Genomic DNA, 16,186 nt, shown 5'->3' with positions numbered 1-16,186 from the left:
CCCTACAACTCCACGGGGGTACTTTTATAATCAACATGCATTGTATTTATGAGTGTCTGAAACCCCAGCAGGCAAAAAAAATGCTCCATTTATTTAATACATATTATGTAACGCTTTCCTGAAAGTATGTGTACATTTACAGTGGTGATCATTGCAGAAAAATGAAGAATTCAGAACCCAACCGGAAACTCAAGACAAGCTTCAAAAATAGGAATAAAAATTCAAAGACCTTAGAACAGAATTCCAGCATAAAACCCAGGAAATGAAACTACATATTACCCTGTCAGATGGAAGGAAAATGTGACCAAAAGTGGACTTACTGGCCAATTACACGTTTTAGTTTAAATAACTCTACTAGGATTTTTCAAAAAGGTACATCATTTTCATATGGGGGAAAAACTCATTGATTTTTTAAAACTGCAACAGAGTAGGTTATAGAAGCAAAAACTGTTGAAAGGAAATTGATGATGATTTGGAAAATGTGGTCCACAGTTATTTCCTTTCAAAAAGAAAATCCTCAATAATTTTAATAATTCCAAAAGCTTTTTACACCTCTAAATCTCAAATGCTATCATTTCAAAGAAGAAGACTTTACATATCCACCTACATTATTTATGACAAGAAGATCCCATTATACACTTAAAATCTTTATTAGGGTTCTAGACTTGAGAACTGATTAATTAATCTAGTGATTAATTTTTTTGTATACCTCTGCAATCCTGACTACCATCACCTGTAAACTTTATATTTCCACCTACATTCTCTTTGCAAGTATCCGTGGGAGCTTTTGTCAATCTTAAGTAGGTGGTCTGCACTTGATAACTGATTAAGCACTCTTTTCAAGACAGCTTGTGTCAAGGAAATGTTCAGAATGTGAAGACTGTATCTTAACACAGTAGATTCTCACTAAGTGTTTGTTTCATAAATTGCTTTGTATCCACAATTCTACTAAAACAGTTATGTCAAGAGTCACCAGTGAACTCCAAATGACCCAATCTGGTGGCCTTTTCCTAGCCTCATTCTGCTTTACTGTATCTATAATACTGGATGATTTCTTTCCAATAAAGCTTTCATTAAAAAAAAAATCCTCCTCCTTTCCTTTTTACATCTCTGAGCACTAAGCCAGGCTTCTCCCCTTTTTCACACCCTAATAGCTGCTACATCAGAGAAGGAACAGAAATAGGTCTGGGAAGAACTACATTCAAATCCTAATCATGTGTCAAATCACGATTAGTCACATAAACATTTATAGAGTGTTGTTCCTCTTCTATAAGCAGTGAGGTGAAACTACTTACACCCTACCTACATTACAGGGTTATAACGAGGACCAAAACTGAGGAAAAAATTTGGATAAGCATTATTCCTATGAAAATGGATATTACTTATTAATTACTGGTATTAGAAAGCAGTTTTGGTCAGTGCTGCTGTAAGACACTCTTTGTACCCCCTTAGGGATCAGACGAGAATGCCAACTGTTCTAGCGGTAGTCATTGTGTAGTGTTTAAAATGCTCATCAAATATCTATATAAGTCCTTTGCATATACTGTTAAGTTCTTGAATGCTGAATAGTAATAAATAAGCAGTGTATACTCTATAAAAAAAAACCTGAAAACGTCTATTGCTATGTATTCTGGACTGCATATTCTATTGCAAACATGGACTCACAGGTTGCTCATCAATTCCAGGACCACCTCCACTGCGTCCACAGGCAGGTGGAGGGCCATCCCCACCACCAGCTCTACCAGTGCCACCTCGACCCACAGGAGTTGCTCCTCCGCCTCCAACTCCTTTACCTCTACTAAATGGTATACCATATTCACCACCATTACCTTTGTTAGGGGATCTCCTGGTTTAACTTATGAAGCAGAAATAAATATATAAACCTGACCTCCATGAAATGATTCTTGAACTGCTGCATGACTTTGATTCTCCAAGGAAAAAGAATCAAATGCTCAAAGGCAAAATTCTAACAAAAGGTTTTTGAGATTTGCTAGTCACAGGTTGTCGTTAACATGCAAATAACTGCACAGCTGTGTACAAGTATGGTATACTTTTAGAGAATATGACTCTTGACTCTTTAGCTTTCCATTGTGAGCTCACCATCTTATGTTGCTCTTTCAATATAGTGTCTCAATGCAGTTAGCCCTCAGTATCCATGGGGGACTGGTTCCAGGAACCCTGTGGATACAAAAATCGGCAGATACTCACATCCTTTACAATTAGCCCTCTGTATCTGCGAGTTCCATATCTGTGGATGTGGAACCCACGGATATGGACAGCTGACTGCAATTCTTGTCAATTACTTAAAGTGTCATGATGAGGTTCCCTATGGGACAGCTACCTGTCATGAGGATGAATCCTCAAACACTTCTGCTATATTTTCAGTCCACCAAAGAATGCCTTACAGCTGGAAGGAGCTAGTGTCCCTTCTCTTCAGAGCTAAAGCGATTTCAGTCTCTCAAACAGTTTGTTCAGACTTTATATATGAAAAATACTTTAATTTTAAGCAAAATTTAAAATGTCACCCAATCCAGTCACGCCGAAGTTCCCCTTAAGCTTTCTCTATCTAGGAAATTCCTACAAGTTCCCTTTCACTTAGGAAATGTACCAGTATCCTCTTAAGACCCCAAGCTGGTCTTCAGGTGGATGGATAAAGAAAATATGACATGTACAGAAAACTGAATATTATTCACCCCTTAAAGGGAAGTAAGAAATACTTGGGTTAAGTATTTAACGCAAGTAAAAATATGCAGTGGTTAAGAATCCGACTGCCAGTGCAGAGGACACGGGTTCAATCCCTGGTCCGGGAAGATCCCACATGCCGTGGAGCAACTAAGCCCGTGTGCCACAACTACTGAGACTGGGCTCTAGAGCCCGCGAACCACAACTACTGAGCCCGCCTGCCACTACTGAGCCCGTGTGCTGCAACTACTTGAGGCCGCATGCCTGGAGCCCATGCTCCGAAACACCAGAAACCACCACGATGAGAAGCCCACGCACCGCAACAAACAGCAGCCCCCGCTTGCCACGGCTAGAGAAAGCCAGTGCCCCAACGCAGCCAAAATAAATAAATAATAAAATGAACTTCACACATGAATATATCCTTTAAAAAATTTTTTTATTATCTTTTCAAAGAACCAGCTGTCAATTTTCTCATTCAGTTTTCCTCTATTCTATACTTCATGTAAGCTACGTTAATTTTTGTTTTTATAGTTTTTTTTCTTTCTTTCTTTTTTTTTTTTTTTTTTTACTACACAGGAGATTTTTCTTTAGGTATAACTGACAAACAACATTACATTATTTTCAGGTGTAAAACATAATAATTTGACATTTCTGTATTTTGTGAAAATGATGACCACAATAAGTCTAGTTAACACCAATCACCAAGGAGTTACAATTTTTTTGTGCGTGATGAGAAGTTTTAAGATCTACTCTCTTAGCAACTGTTAAATATGCAACGCAGTATTGGTAGCTATAGCCACCATGCTATACCTTACATCTCCATGACTTATATACCTTATAACTGGAAGTTTGTACCTTTGGACCCCCTTTGCGCATTTTGCCCATCGCCCACTCCATGTCTCTGACAACCACCAATCCGTTCTCTGCATCTGTGGCCTTGTTTTTTCTTGTTATCATTTTTTTCTTTGTAAGATTCCACATGTAAGGGAGATCGTACACTATTTACCTTTCTCTGTCTTATTCCACTCAGCCTAATGCCCTTGAGGTCCATCCATGTTACCACAAATGCAAGAATTCATTCTTTTTTATGGCTGAATAATGTTCCACTGTGAATATATACACATTTCCTTCATCCATTCATCTGTTGGTGGACACTTAGGTTTAAGCTGCGTTAATCTTAATAACCGTCTTCCTTCTGCTAGCTTTCAGTTTACTTTGTGGATCTCTTCCTGTTCTTTAGTAAAGGTTAACTAGTTGATTTAAGTTTCTTCTTTTTTAATAAACATGTTTACACATTTGGAATTCTGTAAAAATACTGCAAAATAGACCCTACGATTCACTTGTTTAAATTGAGAAATTACATGGTTTTTACTAGAATCACAAACTTAAACGCTCCTCTTCTAAGTCAATTATAGAATATTTTAATCACACCGAACAAAAAAGAAGCCCCATAGGATTATAAGTCATTCCTATATCCCACCAACAGATAAAGAAGCAGCAGGCCCGAACATGGGCTCATAAGGATAAAACACAGTTCTCTTTGAGAAGTAAGTGGTAAACTCCACCAGAAAAAAAGGCTCTGTACTGTTAAGTTCCATCTTTAACCAGTGTGACGTTGGTGCAATATACATGAATATCTTACAAGCAGACATAAACAACCACAAACAAAAACACAGAACATCTATTTCACTCAGATAAAAGCGCACCAGCAGTACTGTCATTATCCAGAGAAAGGCCGACCTCACTGACGTTCCGGGCATAAGGGCACGTGCTCTGGGACGTAGCCCACTGGAGATTTACCCTGCTCCTCTCCTCTGGGTGGACACTGAGGCCGGAAAACGTACCCTGGTCACGCTCACCCGCACCCTGGTAACGACGACTCAGTGGCCCGCGCCTCACAGCCAGTTCCGTGGGAGACAGAAGAGGAGAGGAAGGAACAAGGCGGAAGCCTAGCGTCCAAAGAGGAGGGGCCCGTGAGAGACCCTATGTTCCTGCCTCCAGGCACAGACAAGGGTACCCTACCTACCCTGGGCAGCTGTCCGAAAAGAAATGGAGGGGACCTAGCAGGACACGGCGTTGACTCCGCACAGACGTGCCAACGCCACGGCACGCCTATAGTGCCGTGAGAGCAGCCAAAAAAGGCAGAAGACTACCTATCACTACGTGAGCCCGGTGGGGTCAGGGAGCAGGCGACATGCACACAGCCCTCTGCGGCCCGTTGCTTTCACCTGCATTCAACCCCGGGAGCATACATACGCACGCAAAAAGGACGTGTGCTTCCCTCCGCAGACCGGGGGGGACAACTTGGGAGCGGCCATCGAGCAACGGTGAGGGCTTTGGCTTTGACTGGGAGAAAGTCCTATCCACAGCGGCACCCCCGAGGCGGTTACAGGGAAAAAGTACAAGAGAAGGGACGTTTTGTACACGCTCTGTAAGCGTACATACACGTGCTTACACACGACGCACGCATGATACGCACGCGCGCCCACGCACACGCTTGTGTACCTGCGTGTTTACGAATGAACGAGTGGAGCAGGGAGCGAGGGAATGAAGCGACGAACGAGTGGGGGGTTTGAGGCTAGAGTACAGACACAGTCCCATGGAGAGCTCCCCAGAAGGGTCTGCTGAACAGACGGCCCTCCCCAAGGTCATCTGTCTGTGTGGATGGAGGGGAGCCACTGGGATCTACACCTGTCCCAGCAACTCCAAACCACCTCCCTGCACCCCCTACCCCGGGCACTCCATGGCAGAGTGACTGCCTGACACCCCTGGAGGTGAGCAGGGGCAATCTGCCCCAACTCCCTGGGTCCCCGTCACTTCCTCCCGCTGCCATAGTGGCCTAGACCCTCTCGGGCCTGCTCCTGAGCCCTTAAGCCAGTTCACGTAGCTGGATGAGAACAGCAGAGAGGCAAGCACGCAGGAAGCGGAGAAACCCAGGTCCTTGTGCCACCTCTAGCTCTGAATCAATGTCCAGAGAGAGCTAGGATTCTGCCCGACACGACCCAGATGGATGCCCGTCCCCAGGTGTGCAGACCTGACAGGGTCCCGGTCGCCAGGACATGTGGGCCAGGCAGCGTGGCCTCAAAACAACTCCCAGAGGCATGCGGAGATGGACCCACCGATGCACGGATTCCTTGCGATGTCTTTACCTGTGCGCGCCTACTGCCAAGGAGAAGCCCCAGAAGGAAGAGACACCACCTCCCCCAACCCCCCAGTAGGGCCAACCCCACTCGGAAGGCCTGGATGGCTCTCGGGCCTCCCTGGGCCTTTTTTGATCCGCAAAGGGCGGAGGGAGAGGCCGCGCTCGCAAGGGTGCTGGGCATTTCTGGAGCAACAGTGCCATCAAGCGGAAGCTTTTTGAGCACGGCCTCCAGCCCCTGCCTGTGGATACTGTGGGGAAGGCCTGTGACGGGAGGAGGGCTGGCTTTGGAGCACTCAGAGGATTCCCGGGCCGAACCTGGCCGCCGGGCACGCCTCCAGAGTAGGTGTGGAAGCGACACGCGGCGGGGTTCGGGGCCGGGCTCGCCCACCGAGGAGCCCCGGGCGGCCAGGCCCGCCGCGCTCCCCACCCTCGGGGCCGGGCCTCGGCAGCCGCCATGTTGAGGAACAAGGAGCTGAAGCTCCCACCCCAGGGCATCTGGCCCCTGGATCCTGGCTCTCCCTGCAGGAGCGAGGTCGGCCAGTGGGGTCCCTGGGGTCTCAGGGCCACCGGGGACCCAGGACCCGTGGCCGGTGCCCCGGCGGAGGCCCCGGGCCCTGCCACCGTGGACCACGGGGAAAGGGGAGGACGTGGCCGCCCTGTCCCCTGTCGGGGGCAGCACCCTGCACACAGCCTGGAGAACGTTTCCTCGTTAGCGCTTGCTCCCAGACGCAGACGAGGAAGAGTAATGCAGGGGCACTGCACATTCCACTCTCAGTTCGAGCTGTGTTTCGGTTTGTTTACTTTTTGCTCCTGCCAAAGAGAGTCCGGGTCCCAGGCCCCGCAGGATCCCGTTGAGGCCCTTCCTGTGCCGTAGGACACAGGGTATCCAGGACCCACTCGCGATGGGATGGAAGTGGGCCACGATCGGTACGCAGAGAGGGACGGCACCGTCCGCAGCAGGGGGATCCAGGTCCGTTTTCCGCACTCGAGCTCACCTCGGGAACAGGAACTTTGCGGCCGGGGAACGCCCTGTTCCTCGGACTCCCTCCCCGTGGAGGACCCGGCGGTCCTCTTGTTTGGGGAAGACTCCTGGGATTTTTCACAAGCGGCTCCACGTTCTGCAGGTGCAGCCGTTGGCCCTGGCCAGAAGGCCACACTGAGAGCACCTGCGGCCGGCGACCAGTCAGACCGCGCAGCTACGTCAGGACCCGGCCCCAAGGAAACGCTCTGCCCACGTAAGATCGCCTGACAACGTGTCAGGCGACTCACAGGCGCGAAAGGAAAGGGGCGCGGGGGGGGGGGTTTCAGCACCCTTCCAGGAGGGGTACGTGCGGAGGGAGGGAGGGAGGGGTCCAGCCTGGAGACTTGCTCCCAGTCGGAAGCCCTCCCCCCACAGCGCACCCCGCCCCGGGACCTGACCCCCAAACCAGCCCACCACCCACCCCCGCCCGGGCAGGTAAGAGCTGGGCAAAGGGCAGGAACGAGCCGCCCCACGGCTTGTTCCAGAAGCGGCCTATCGGGTCAGCCGGGGACTCGAAGGCACCGCCGTGTGCCCAGGAGTATGCACCTCGTTCCTGGCCTTGGCAGACAAGCTGGATGAGGGGTGGTCATGGGGGAGAGGGCAAGTTGGGGAGGCGTTTCTCTCAGTCCAACAGAGGTGAGCTTCAGGCAGCTTCTTCAGACCTCTTCGGCTTGATTCCCTGGCTGGGCTGCAGGTGCAAGCACAGGGCCGAGACCTGGAGAGCCGGGCCGGAATGCAAGCCGGGGCCTTTCCTTCTCCTCGCCGAACTGAGGCTCAGGGCCTCGTGGGGAGAAAGCTGAAGCCTGCTGCAAATGCATGGCCCGGGGGTCCACTCGGCGGGGCTCTGCTCAGCTCCTCTCCTCTCGTGTCCTGCCCTCTCCTCTCCGGGAGCCGGGTCCGGGAGCCCTCGGGACGGATCGGGACGGGACAGGCCAGGCCAGGCCTGGGCCAGAATCCCGGAGACCCTGGGAGATGGCACCGCAGCCACCGATTAGACTCTTCGGCTCAGGTGAAGGGCTCCTTCTGCGGTGGCTCCTGCGTCCCGCCAGCGCCGTCCCCTTCTGGACTCGGACTGCCAGCTCTCGCTGGGCCTCGGGAGCCCTGGGCACTGGGTAGCCAGGCTCCACGTGTCGTCTCTGAGCTGGACGGAAGAAGGTCACTGGGCCCGCCTCGGCCGCTGCCGCCAAGGGCGGCAGAACTCCCGTTGCCCGCGGTGGTCTCTGGCTGGGCCGCACCGTGGCCCAGAGAGGCTTCCGGGGCCCTGGGCCCGCCCCGGCCGAACGTGCTCTGGCTCCGAGGGGAAGGGGCACGCGGCCAAATGCCCGCAGAACCCCGGCCTGGCCTCCTTCGGAGCAGCTTCCTCTAGGCCCGCCCAGACGTGGCGGCCACCAGGGTCCACCGAGACTCCACTCTCTGTAGCCCCACGTGCCAGGCGGCCGGGCTGTGCGCCTTGTGCCACTGCCCGTCTCTGGAGCCTCCACGGCACCGCCGGGCCTTGGGCCATGCTTCCCGCCCCTTCCCAGGCGGGGCTCGGAGCTCTTGACTTCCCGGGGCCACTGTCCAGTGTTCCCGACTTCAATCCCTTGTCACTCCTCCCCAGGAAGGGACGGTACAGGGTTCGCGGGATCGGCGGACCCGTTCCTCTTGATGGCAGTATTGCACCACGAACGGCAACCTGCCCTTCCCCTTCCCCTCCCCCAGGCCCTCTCCCTCTGCCCTTTGCCGAGGGAAAAACGAAATGCCAACCCCTGCCCAACATGGCAAAAGCGAGATGGCTCATCAACCTGGCCACTTCAGAGGGGCGCGCCTCAAAGTCTGGCCCTCCATCCTGCTTCTGCGGGGCCTCGTCTCTGTGGGGTCCTCTTAGCCTGCCTTTATGACTCCCCATCCAGGCACCCAGCCGTGGACCGGCAGCTGTGTCTTTAGCAACCCACATTTGCCGAGGACCTCGGGAAACACTCCGAGTGTGAGCACAGAGATCCAGTCACGTCCGGGCGGTGCCTGGCGAGGCACCTTCTCATCAGTCACCGAGGGGCAAGCAGCCCGACGCAAAGGGCCGGCAGCCCACAGGCACAGCCGCGGTGCAGGGCGAGCTCGGCCTCCTATGGCAAGACGATGGACGGCCCCCGAGGACCTGGCATTTCTCCCACGGCGGCCCGGGGGCGGGGGGTGGGAGTGGGGTTTGGTGTTCAGGCGTGGACGGTGGCACACACGGGTCGGTCGGAAGGGCGGCCGGGCGCTGCCCCAGAGACGCCGGAGCGGGTCAGTCTCCTGACACCGCCCAGGGGAAGGCCAGGGATGGGAAGACACCCCCGGGGTGGGTGTGTGGGTGGGTGTAGGCTCCCGCCAGCTCGCTGTGCTTTACACCTCGGAGCGACTGGGAGCCACCGGGGACTCCTCTTCAGTTTCTTTCCGGTGCACTGGGGAAGGTGGTTTAGACACAGGTTCCTGCCCTTAAGCGTCCTCTCAGCGCCTGCCTGGTTGCGCTGACTTGGGTGGAGGGCGGGGTGGGCCACTGGGGGCACTGCCGCCACCGGCCCCACCCATGTTGGCTGAAGGAACACACTCTGGATGCCAAGTGCTCCGGGGACACGAGGCCTTGGAAAGAGAAGAGAGCCCTGGTCCACCGCCGCCTCGGGAAGCACCACGCGTCCTCCGTGTTGGAAAGAACCGGAGGCACGGGACGGGACGGGACGGGACATGATCGCGTCTTCTCTCCTTCTCCCTCGGTTTTCTTTGTTGTTGTTGTTGTTGTTTTAATTATTTATTTATTTTTGGCTGTGTTGGGTCTTCGTTTCTGTGCGAGGGCTTTCTCCAGTTGCGGCGAGTGGGGGCCACTCTTCATCGCGGTGCGCGGGCCTCTCACTGTCGCGGCCTCTCCCGTTGCGGAGCACAGGCTCCAGATGCGCAGGCTCAGTAGTTGTGGCTCACGGGGCTTAGTTGCCCCGCGGCATGTGGGATCTTCCCAGACTAGGGCTCGAACCCGTGTCCCCTGCATTGGCAGGCAGATTCTTAACCACTGCGCCACCAGGGAAGCCCCCTTCCCTCAGTTTTGTCTCAGCACGCCTTCCTCTCTTTCTCTAACTCCGAATCTGCTGTGCCCCCGGGCCCTGGCAATTCTTTCAAGCCGCGGTACTGAGGTGTGTCGAGGAGAGAAAACCCAAAAGAGCCCCACCGTGCTGAGTGCACGTCTTCCGGGACCCTCGCCCCACGCCGGGGGACTTGACTCGACGCCCAGATATTACCGTGAAAGGCTCTTGGGATGGCCAAACAGGGTCCTGTGGAAGGCAGGGTCACCCCAGAAATGCCACGCTGCCCTTGCTGCTCGAACCCTGCCTCCGCCCTTTGGTAACCACGAAACGTCAGCCACGCCGCCGACCCGTGTGCCGTGACGCCTCGCTAAACCACGGCGCCACACGCTCACCAGCCCGCCTGGAGAAGCCTTCAATTACTTTGAGCCCAGGGTAGGAGGCGTCCTCCTCACGGCAAGACTGGTTCAACAGAAGACAGGAGGGAGAAGGAAGAAACAGAGACAGAAAGAAAACACCTCCGGCTGCTGGTCACGCACCCACTCAGGCGACATTTCCCACACGGAAGAAGGGACGTACACCTCCTGAAAGGCCCCACACCGTCAAGTTCCTTGGTTTGTCAAGAGGCAGACTTGCGGAGCGCAAGGAGCCCTACAGCGGGCTGCCCCGAGCCAAACCTCCACGCCGCCCAGCGGGCGCCCCCTCTTCATAATCCCGCAAGGGCACGTTCCCGAGTCCTTCCTGGCTTGGTGGAGGGCCATGGTGGAGAGAGCTGGGCCCAAGAGCGATCAGGAGAGGACGGGAGGAACAGCCATCACGGGCTCCACTCAAAGCACAGGAGGCAAAAAGCCCACGAGGCCTGGCTCTCCCTCACACGGTCTCCCACCGCCGGCCCCCACGTCGGGCTGGGCTGGCACTGCTGCTTCTCGGGGGTGAGGTGGGGCGCCGAGTGACCACGTCACGGGCGGTTGGCTTCACGGAGCCTGGAGCCCAGACCGGGTCCCGGTGCCGGTGCAAGCGGCCCGGGCCCGATCCCTTTCCACTCTCCCCGCTCCCGCAGGACACTGACCTCAAATGCTACGTACCGATCGCCTAGGGTAACCGTACACAGGTGCTCTAGATGCTCGTCCATGCACCTCTTTCTTCCGGCTCCCCCAGTCAGGACCTGACTCGAGAGCCTTTCCTACCATGGCCAAGAACTCCGGCACAGTACACCCGTGTCCCCGTGCCACGATCCCACCTGGGAGTCCCTGCTTCTTGAGCCTTGCTGAATGAACTACCAGAATCACTGACTTTCTCCTATGGCGAAATAGACTCTTTCGGAAGAGGGAAGGGAAGAGAACACAGAGCTCGCACTCACCCAGAACACCAGCGCCTGGAGATGACCGACGTCCCCGATTTCCCTCCTCCTCCTTTCCTTCCGCTCTGCCTCCTCTGCAACGAGAGACAGCCGAACGCCCATCACTCAGTGTGGCACCGCCACGGTGCTTGTGAAGGGGGGGGGGGGGCAAGAGGGGGGAGGAGGGGGGAGGAGAGGAGGGGGGAGGAGGGGGGAGGAGAGGAGGGGGGAGGAGGGGGGAGGAGAGGAGGGGGGAGGGTCCGCGTACACCCCCGCCCGCGCAACCTCGAGAGAGAGTGCCTTCGGTTCCTATTCCTACCGGCACCCCCGGGTCAACCAACAACTTCCAAACAAGGCGCAAGTGTGAAGAATCAACTCCACTCGTCCTTCGGAAATGGCACGGATGCCATCCGAGGCAGGGGGGCCGTCAGACGGAAGCAGTTTGTACACAAAGAAGCGTGTCCGGTGAAACCCTTGATCCCGTCATCCTCCAAAATCTCTTTCCGGTGGGAAGCACAGCCATCACCCTGGCGTTTACAGGCGCGGAGCTCGTCTCCTCGGCTCTGCACCCGTGGGACTATGGCGGGACAACCCCAGGTATCTTGGCAAGCCCGCGCACGTCCTCCACAACTGACCAGCCGTTCCTAGGACGCGTGGGTCAACGGGCACCGACTCGTCTCCCCTCTGGCCGCACACAGGTCCACCGCATGGACTTTCCGGGCGTAAGGGCACGTGCTCTGGGACGTGGCCCACTGGAGATTTACCCTGCTCCTCTCCTCTGGGTGGACGCTGACGCCGGAAAACGTACCCTGGTCACGCTCACCCGCACCCTGGTAACGACGACTCAGTGGCCCGCGCCTCACAGCCAGTTCCGTGGGAGACAGAAGAGGAGAGGAAGGAACAAGGCGGAAGCCTAGCGTCCAAAGAGGAGGGGCCCGTGAGAGACCCTATGCTCCTGCCTCCAGGCACAGACAAGGGTACCCTACCTACCCTGGGCAGCTGTCCGAAAAGAAATGGAGGGGCCCTAGCAGGACACGGCGTTGACTCCGCACAGACGTGCCAACGCCACGGCACGCCTATAGTGCCGTGAGAGCAGCCAAAAAAGGCAGAAGACTACCCATCACTACGTGAGCCCGGTGGGGTCAGGGAGCAGGCGACATGCACACAGCCCTCTGCGGCCCGTTGCTTTCACCTGCATTCAACCCCGGGAGCATACATACGCACGCAAAAAGGACGTGTGCTTCCCTCCGCAGACCGGGGGGGACAACTTGGGAGCGGCCATCGAGCAACGGTGAGGGCTTTGGCTTTGACTGGGAGAAAGTCCTATCCACAGCGGCACCCCCGAGGCGGTTACAGGGAAAAAGTACAAGAGAAGGGACGTTTTGTACACGCTCTGTAAGCGTACATACACGTGCTTACACACGACGCACGCATGATACGCACGCGCGCCCACGCACACGCTTGTGTACCTGCGTGTTTACGAATGAACGAGTGGAGCAGGGAGCGAGGGAATGAAGCGACGAACGAGTGGGGGGTTTGAGGCTAGAGTACAGACACAGTCCCATGGAGAGCTCCCCAGAAGGGTCTGCTGAACAGACGGCCCTCCCCAAGGTCATCTGTCTGTGTGGATGGAGGGGAGCCACTGGGATCTACACCTGTCCCAGCAACTCCAAACCACCTCCCTGCACCCCCTACCCCGGGCACTCCATGGCAGAGTGACTGCCTGACACCCCTGGAGGTGAGCAGGGGCAATCTGCCCCAACTCCCTGGGTCCCCGTCACTTCCTCCCGCTGCCATAGTGGCCTAGACCCTCTCGGGCCTGCTCCTGAGCCCTTAAGCCAGTTCACGTAGCTGGATGAGAACAGCAGAGAGGCAAGCACGCAGGAAGCGGAGAAACCCAGGTCCTTGTGCCACCTCTAGCTCTGAATCAATGTCCAGAGAGAGCTAGGATTCTGCCCGACACGACCCAGATGGATGCCCGTCCCCAGGTGTGCAGACCTGACAGGGTCCCGGTCGCCAGGACATGTGGGCCAGGCAGCGTGGCCTCAAAACAACTCCCAGAGGCATGCGGAGATGGACCCACCGATGCACGGATTCCTTGCGATGTCTTTACCTGTGCGCGCCTACTGCCAAGGAGAAGCCCCAGAAGGAAGAGACACCACCTCCCCCAACCCCCCAGTAGGGCCAACCCCACTCGGAAGGCCTGGATGGCTCTCGGGCCTCCCTGGGCCTTTTTTGATCCGCAAAGGGCGGAGGGAGAGGCCGCGCTCGCAAGGGTGCTGGGCATTTCTGGAGCAACAGTGCCATCAAGCGGAAGCTTTTTGAGCACGGCCTCCAGCCCCTGCCTGTGGATACTGTGGGGAAGGCCTGTGACGGGAGGAGGGCTGGCTTTGGAGCACTCAGAGGATTCCCGGGCCGAACCTGGCCGCCGGGCACGCCTCCAGAGTAGGTGTGGAAGCGACACGCGGCGGGGTTCGGGGCCGGGCTCGCCCACCGAGGAGCCCCGGGCGGCCAGGCCCGCCGCGCTCCCCACCCTCGGGGCCGGGCCTCGGCAGCCGCCATGTTGAGGAACAAGGAGCTGAAGCTCCCACCCCAGGGCATCTGGCCCCTGGATCCTGGCTCTCCCTGCAGGAGCGAGGTCGGCCAGTGGGGTCCCTGGGGTCTCAGGGCCACCGGGGACCCAGGACCCGTGGCCGGTGCCCCGGCGGAGGCCCCGGGCCCTGCCACCGTGGACCACGGGGAAAGGGGAGGACGTGGCCGCCCTGTCCCCTGTCGGGGGCAGCACCCTGCACACAGCCTGGAGAACGTTTCCTCGTTAGCGCTTGCTCCCAGACGCAGACGAGGAAGAGTAATGCAGGGGCACTGCACATTCCACTCTCAGTTCGAGCTGTGTTTCGGTTTGTTTACTTTTTGCTCCTGCCAAAGAGAGTCCGGGTCCCAGGCCCCGCAGGATCCCGTTGAGGCCCTTCCTGTGCCGTAGGACACAGGGTATCCAGGACCCACTCGCGATGGGATGGAAGTGGGCCACGATCGGTACGCAGAGAGGGACGGCACCGTCCGCAGCAGGGGGATCCAGGTCCGTTTTCCGCACTCGAGCTCACCTCGGGAACAGGAACTTTGCGGCCGGGGAACGCCCTGTTCCTCGGACTCCCTCCCCGTGGAGGACCCGGCGGTCCTCTTGTTTGGGGAAGACTCCTGGGATTTTTCACAAGCGGCTCCACGTTCTGCAGGTGCAGCCGTTGGCCCTGGCCAGAAGGCCACACTGAGAGCACCTGCGGCCGGCGACCAGTCAGACCGCGCAGCTACGTCAGGACCCGGCCCCAAGGAAACGCTCTGCCCACGTAAGATCGCCTGACAACGTGTCAGGCGACTCACAGGCGCGAAAGGAAAGGGGCGCGGGGGGGGGGGTTTCAGCACCCTTCCAGGAGGGGTACGTGCGGAGGGAGGGAGGGAGGGGTCCAGCCTGGAGACTTGCTCCCAGTCGGAAGCCCTCCCCCCACAGCGCACCCCGCCCCGGGACCTGACCCCCAAACCAGCCCACCACCCACCCCCGCCCGGGCAGGTAAGAGCTGGGCAAAGGGCAGGAACGAGCCGCCCCACGGCTTGTTCCAGAAGCGGCCTATCGGGTCAGCCGGGGACTCGAAGGCACCGCCGTGTGCCCAGGAGTATGCACCTCGTTCCTGGCCTTGGCAGACAAGCTGGATGAGCGGTGGTCATGGGGGAGAGGGCAAGTTGGGGAGGCGTTTCTCTCAGTCCAACAGAGGTGAGCTTCAGGCAGCTTCTTCAGACCTCTTCGGCTTGATTCCCTGGCTGGGCTGCAGGTGCAAGCACAGGGCCGAGACCTGGAGAGCCGGGCCGGAATGCAAGCCGGGGCCTTTCCTTCTCCTCGCCGAACTGAGGCTCAGGGCCTCGTGGGGAGAAAGCTGAAGCCTGCTGCAAATGCATGGCCCGGGGGTCCACTCGGCGGGGCTCTGCTCAGCTCCTCTCCTCTCGTGTCCTGCCCTCTCCTCTCCGGGAGCCGGGTCCGGGAGCCCTCGGGACGGATCGGGACGGGACAGGCCAGGCCAGGCCTGGGCCAGAATCCCGGAGACCCTGGGAGATGGCACCGCAGCCACCGATTAGACTCTTCGGCTCAGGTGAAGGGCTCCTTCTGCGGTGGCTCCTGCGTCCCGCCAGCGCCGTCCCCTTCTGGACTCGGACTGCCAGCTCTCGCTGGGCCTCGGGAGCCCTGGGCACTGGGTAGCCAGGCTCCACGTGTCGTCTCTGAGCTGGACGGAAGAAGGTCACTGGGCCCGCCTCGGCCGCTGCCGCCAAGGGCGGCAGAACTCCCGTTGCCCGCGGTGGTCTCTGGCTGGGCCGCACCGTGGCCCAGAGAGGCTTCCGGGGCCCTGGGCCCGCCCCGGCCGAACGTGCTCTGGCTCCGAGGGGAAGGGGCACGCGGCCAAATGCCCGCAGAACCCCGGCCTGGCCTCCTTCGGAGCAGCTTCCTCTAGGCCCGCCCAGACGTGGCGGCCACCAGGGTCCACCGAGACTCCACTCTCTGTAGCCCCACGTGCCAGGCGGCCGGGCTGTGCGCCTTGTGCCACTGCCCGTCTCTGGAGCCTCCACGGCACCGCCGGGCCTTGGGCCATGCTTCCCGCCCCTTCCCAGGCGGGGCTCGGAGCTCTTGACTTCCCGGGGCCACTGTCCAGTGTTCCCGACTTCAATCCCTTGTCACTCCTCCCCAGGAAGGGACGGTACAGGGTTCGCGGGATCGGCGGACCCGTTCCTCTTGATGGCAGTATTGCACCACGAACGGCAACCTGCCCTTCCCCTTCCCCTCCCCCAGGCCCTCTCCCTCTGCCCTTTGCCGAGGGAAAAACGAAATGCCAACCCCTGCCCAACATGGCAAAAGCGAGATGGCTCATCAACCTGGCCACTTCAGAGGGGCGCGCCTCAAAGTCTGGCCCTCCATCCTGCTTCTGCGGGGCCTC

The 16,186-nt window shown here is 57.2% G+C and overlaps 1 protein-coding gene and 1 long non-coding RNA gene across 12 annotated transcripts in view; one reads left to right on the top strand and one right to left on the bottom strand.

Annotated features, from left to right (window-relative positions):
- Nucleotides 1–16,186, top strand: part of LOC309652103 — an 81,461-nt gene that overhangs the window by 13,614 nt on the left and 51,661 nt on the right. The window lies entirely within an intron of this gene.
- The window catches only part of LOC309652082 (uncharacterized protein), a 311,046-nt gene that overhangs the window by 266,048 nt on the left and 28,812 nt on the right, over nucleotides 1–16,186 (bottom strand). For 8 of the 11 annotated variants that reach the window (XM_082445595.1, XM_082445600.1, XM_082445598.1 and 5 more), the window contains exon 5: nucleotides 11,235–11,308. In XM_082445595.1, the coding sequence (XP_082301721.1) occupies nucleotides 11,235–11,308 (74 nt within the window). Of the gene's footprint in view, nucleotides 1–2,100; nucleotides 2,179–4,526; nucleotides 4,632–11,234; nucleotides 11,309–16,186 lie in introns of those variants that run through there. The other 3 variants (XM_082445593.1, XM_082445594.1, XM_082445592.1) reach the window with 2 other exon arrangements.

Source organism: Balaenoptera physalus (assembly GCF_965194825.1).
Source record: "Balaenoptera physalus genome assembly, chromosome: X".
Classification (NCBI taxonomy): Eukaryota; Metazoa; Chordata; class Mammalia; order Artiodactyla; family Balaenopteridae; genus Balaenoptera; species Balaenoptera physalus.
Note: the sequence above shows the minus strand (reverse complement) of the source record. Positions and strands in the feature narration are given on the sequence as shown.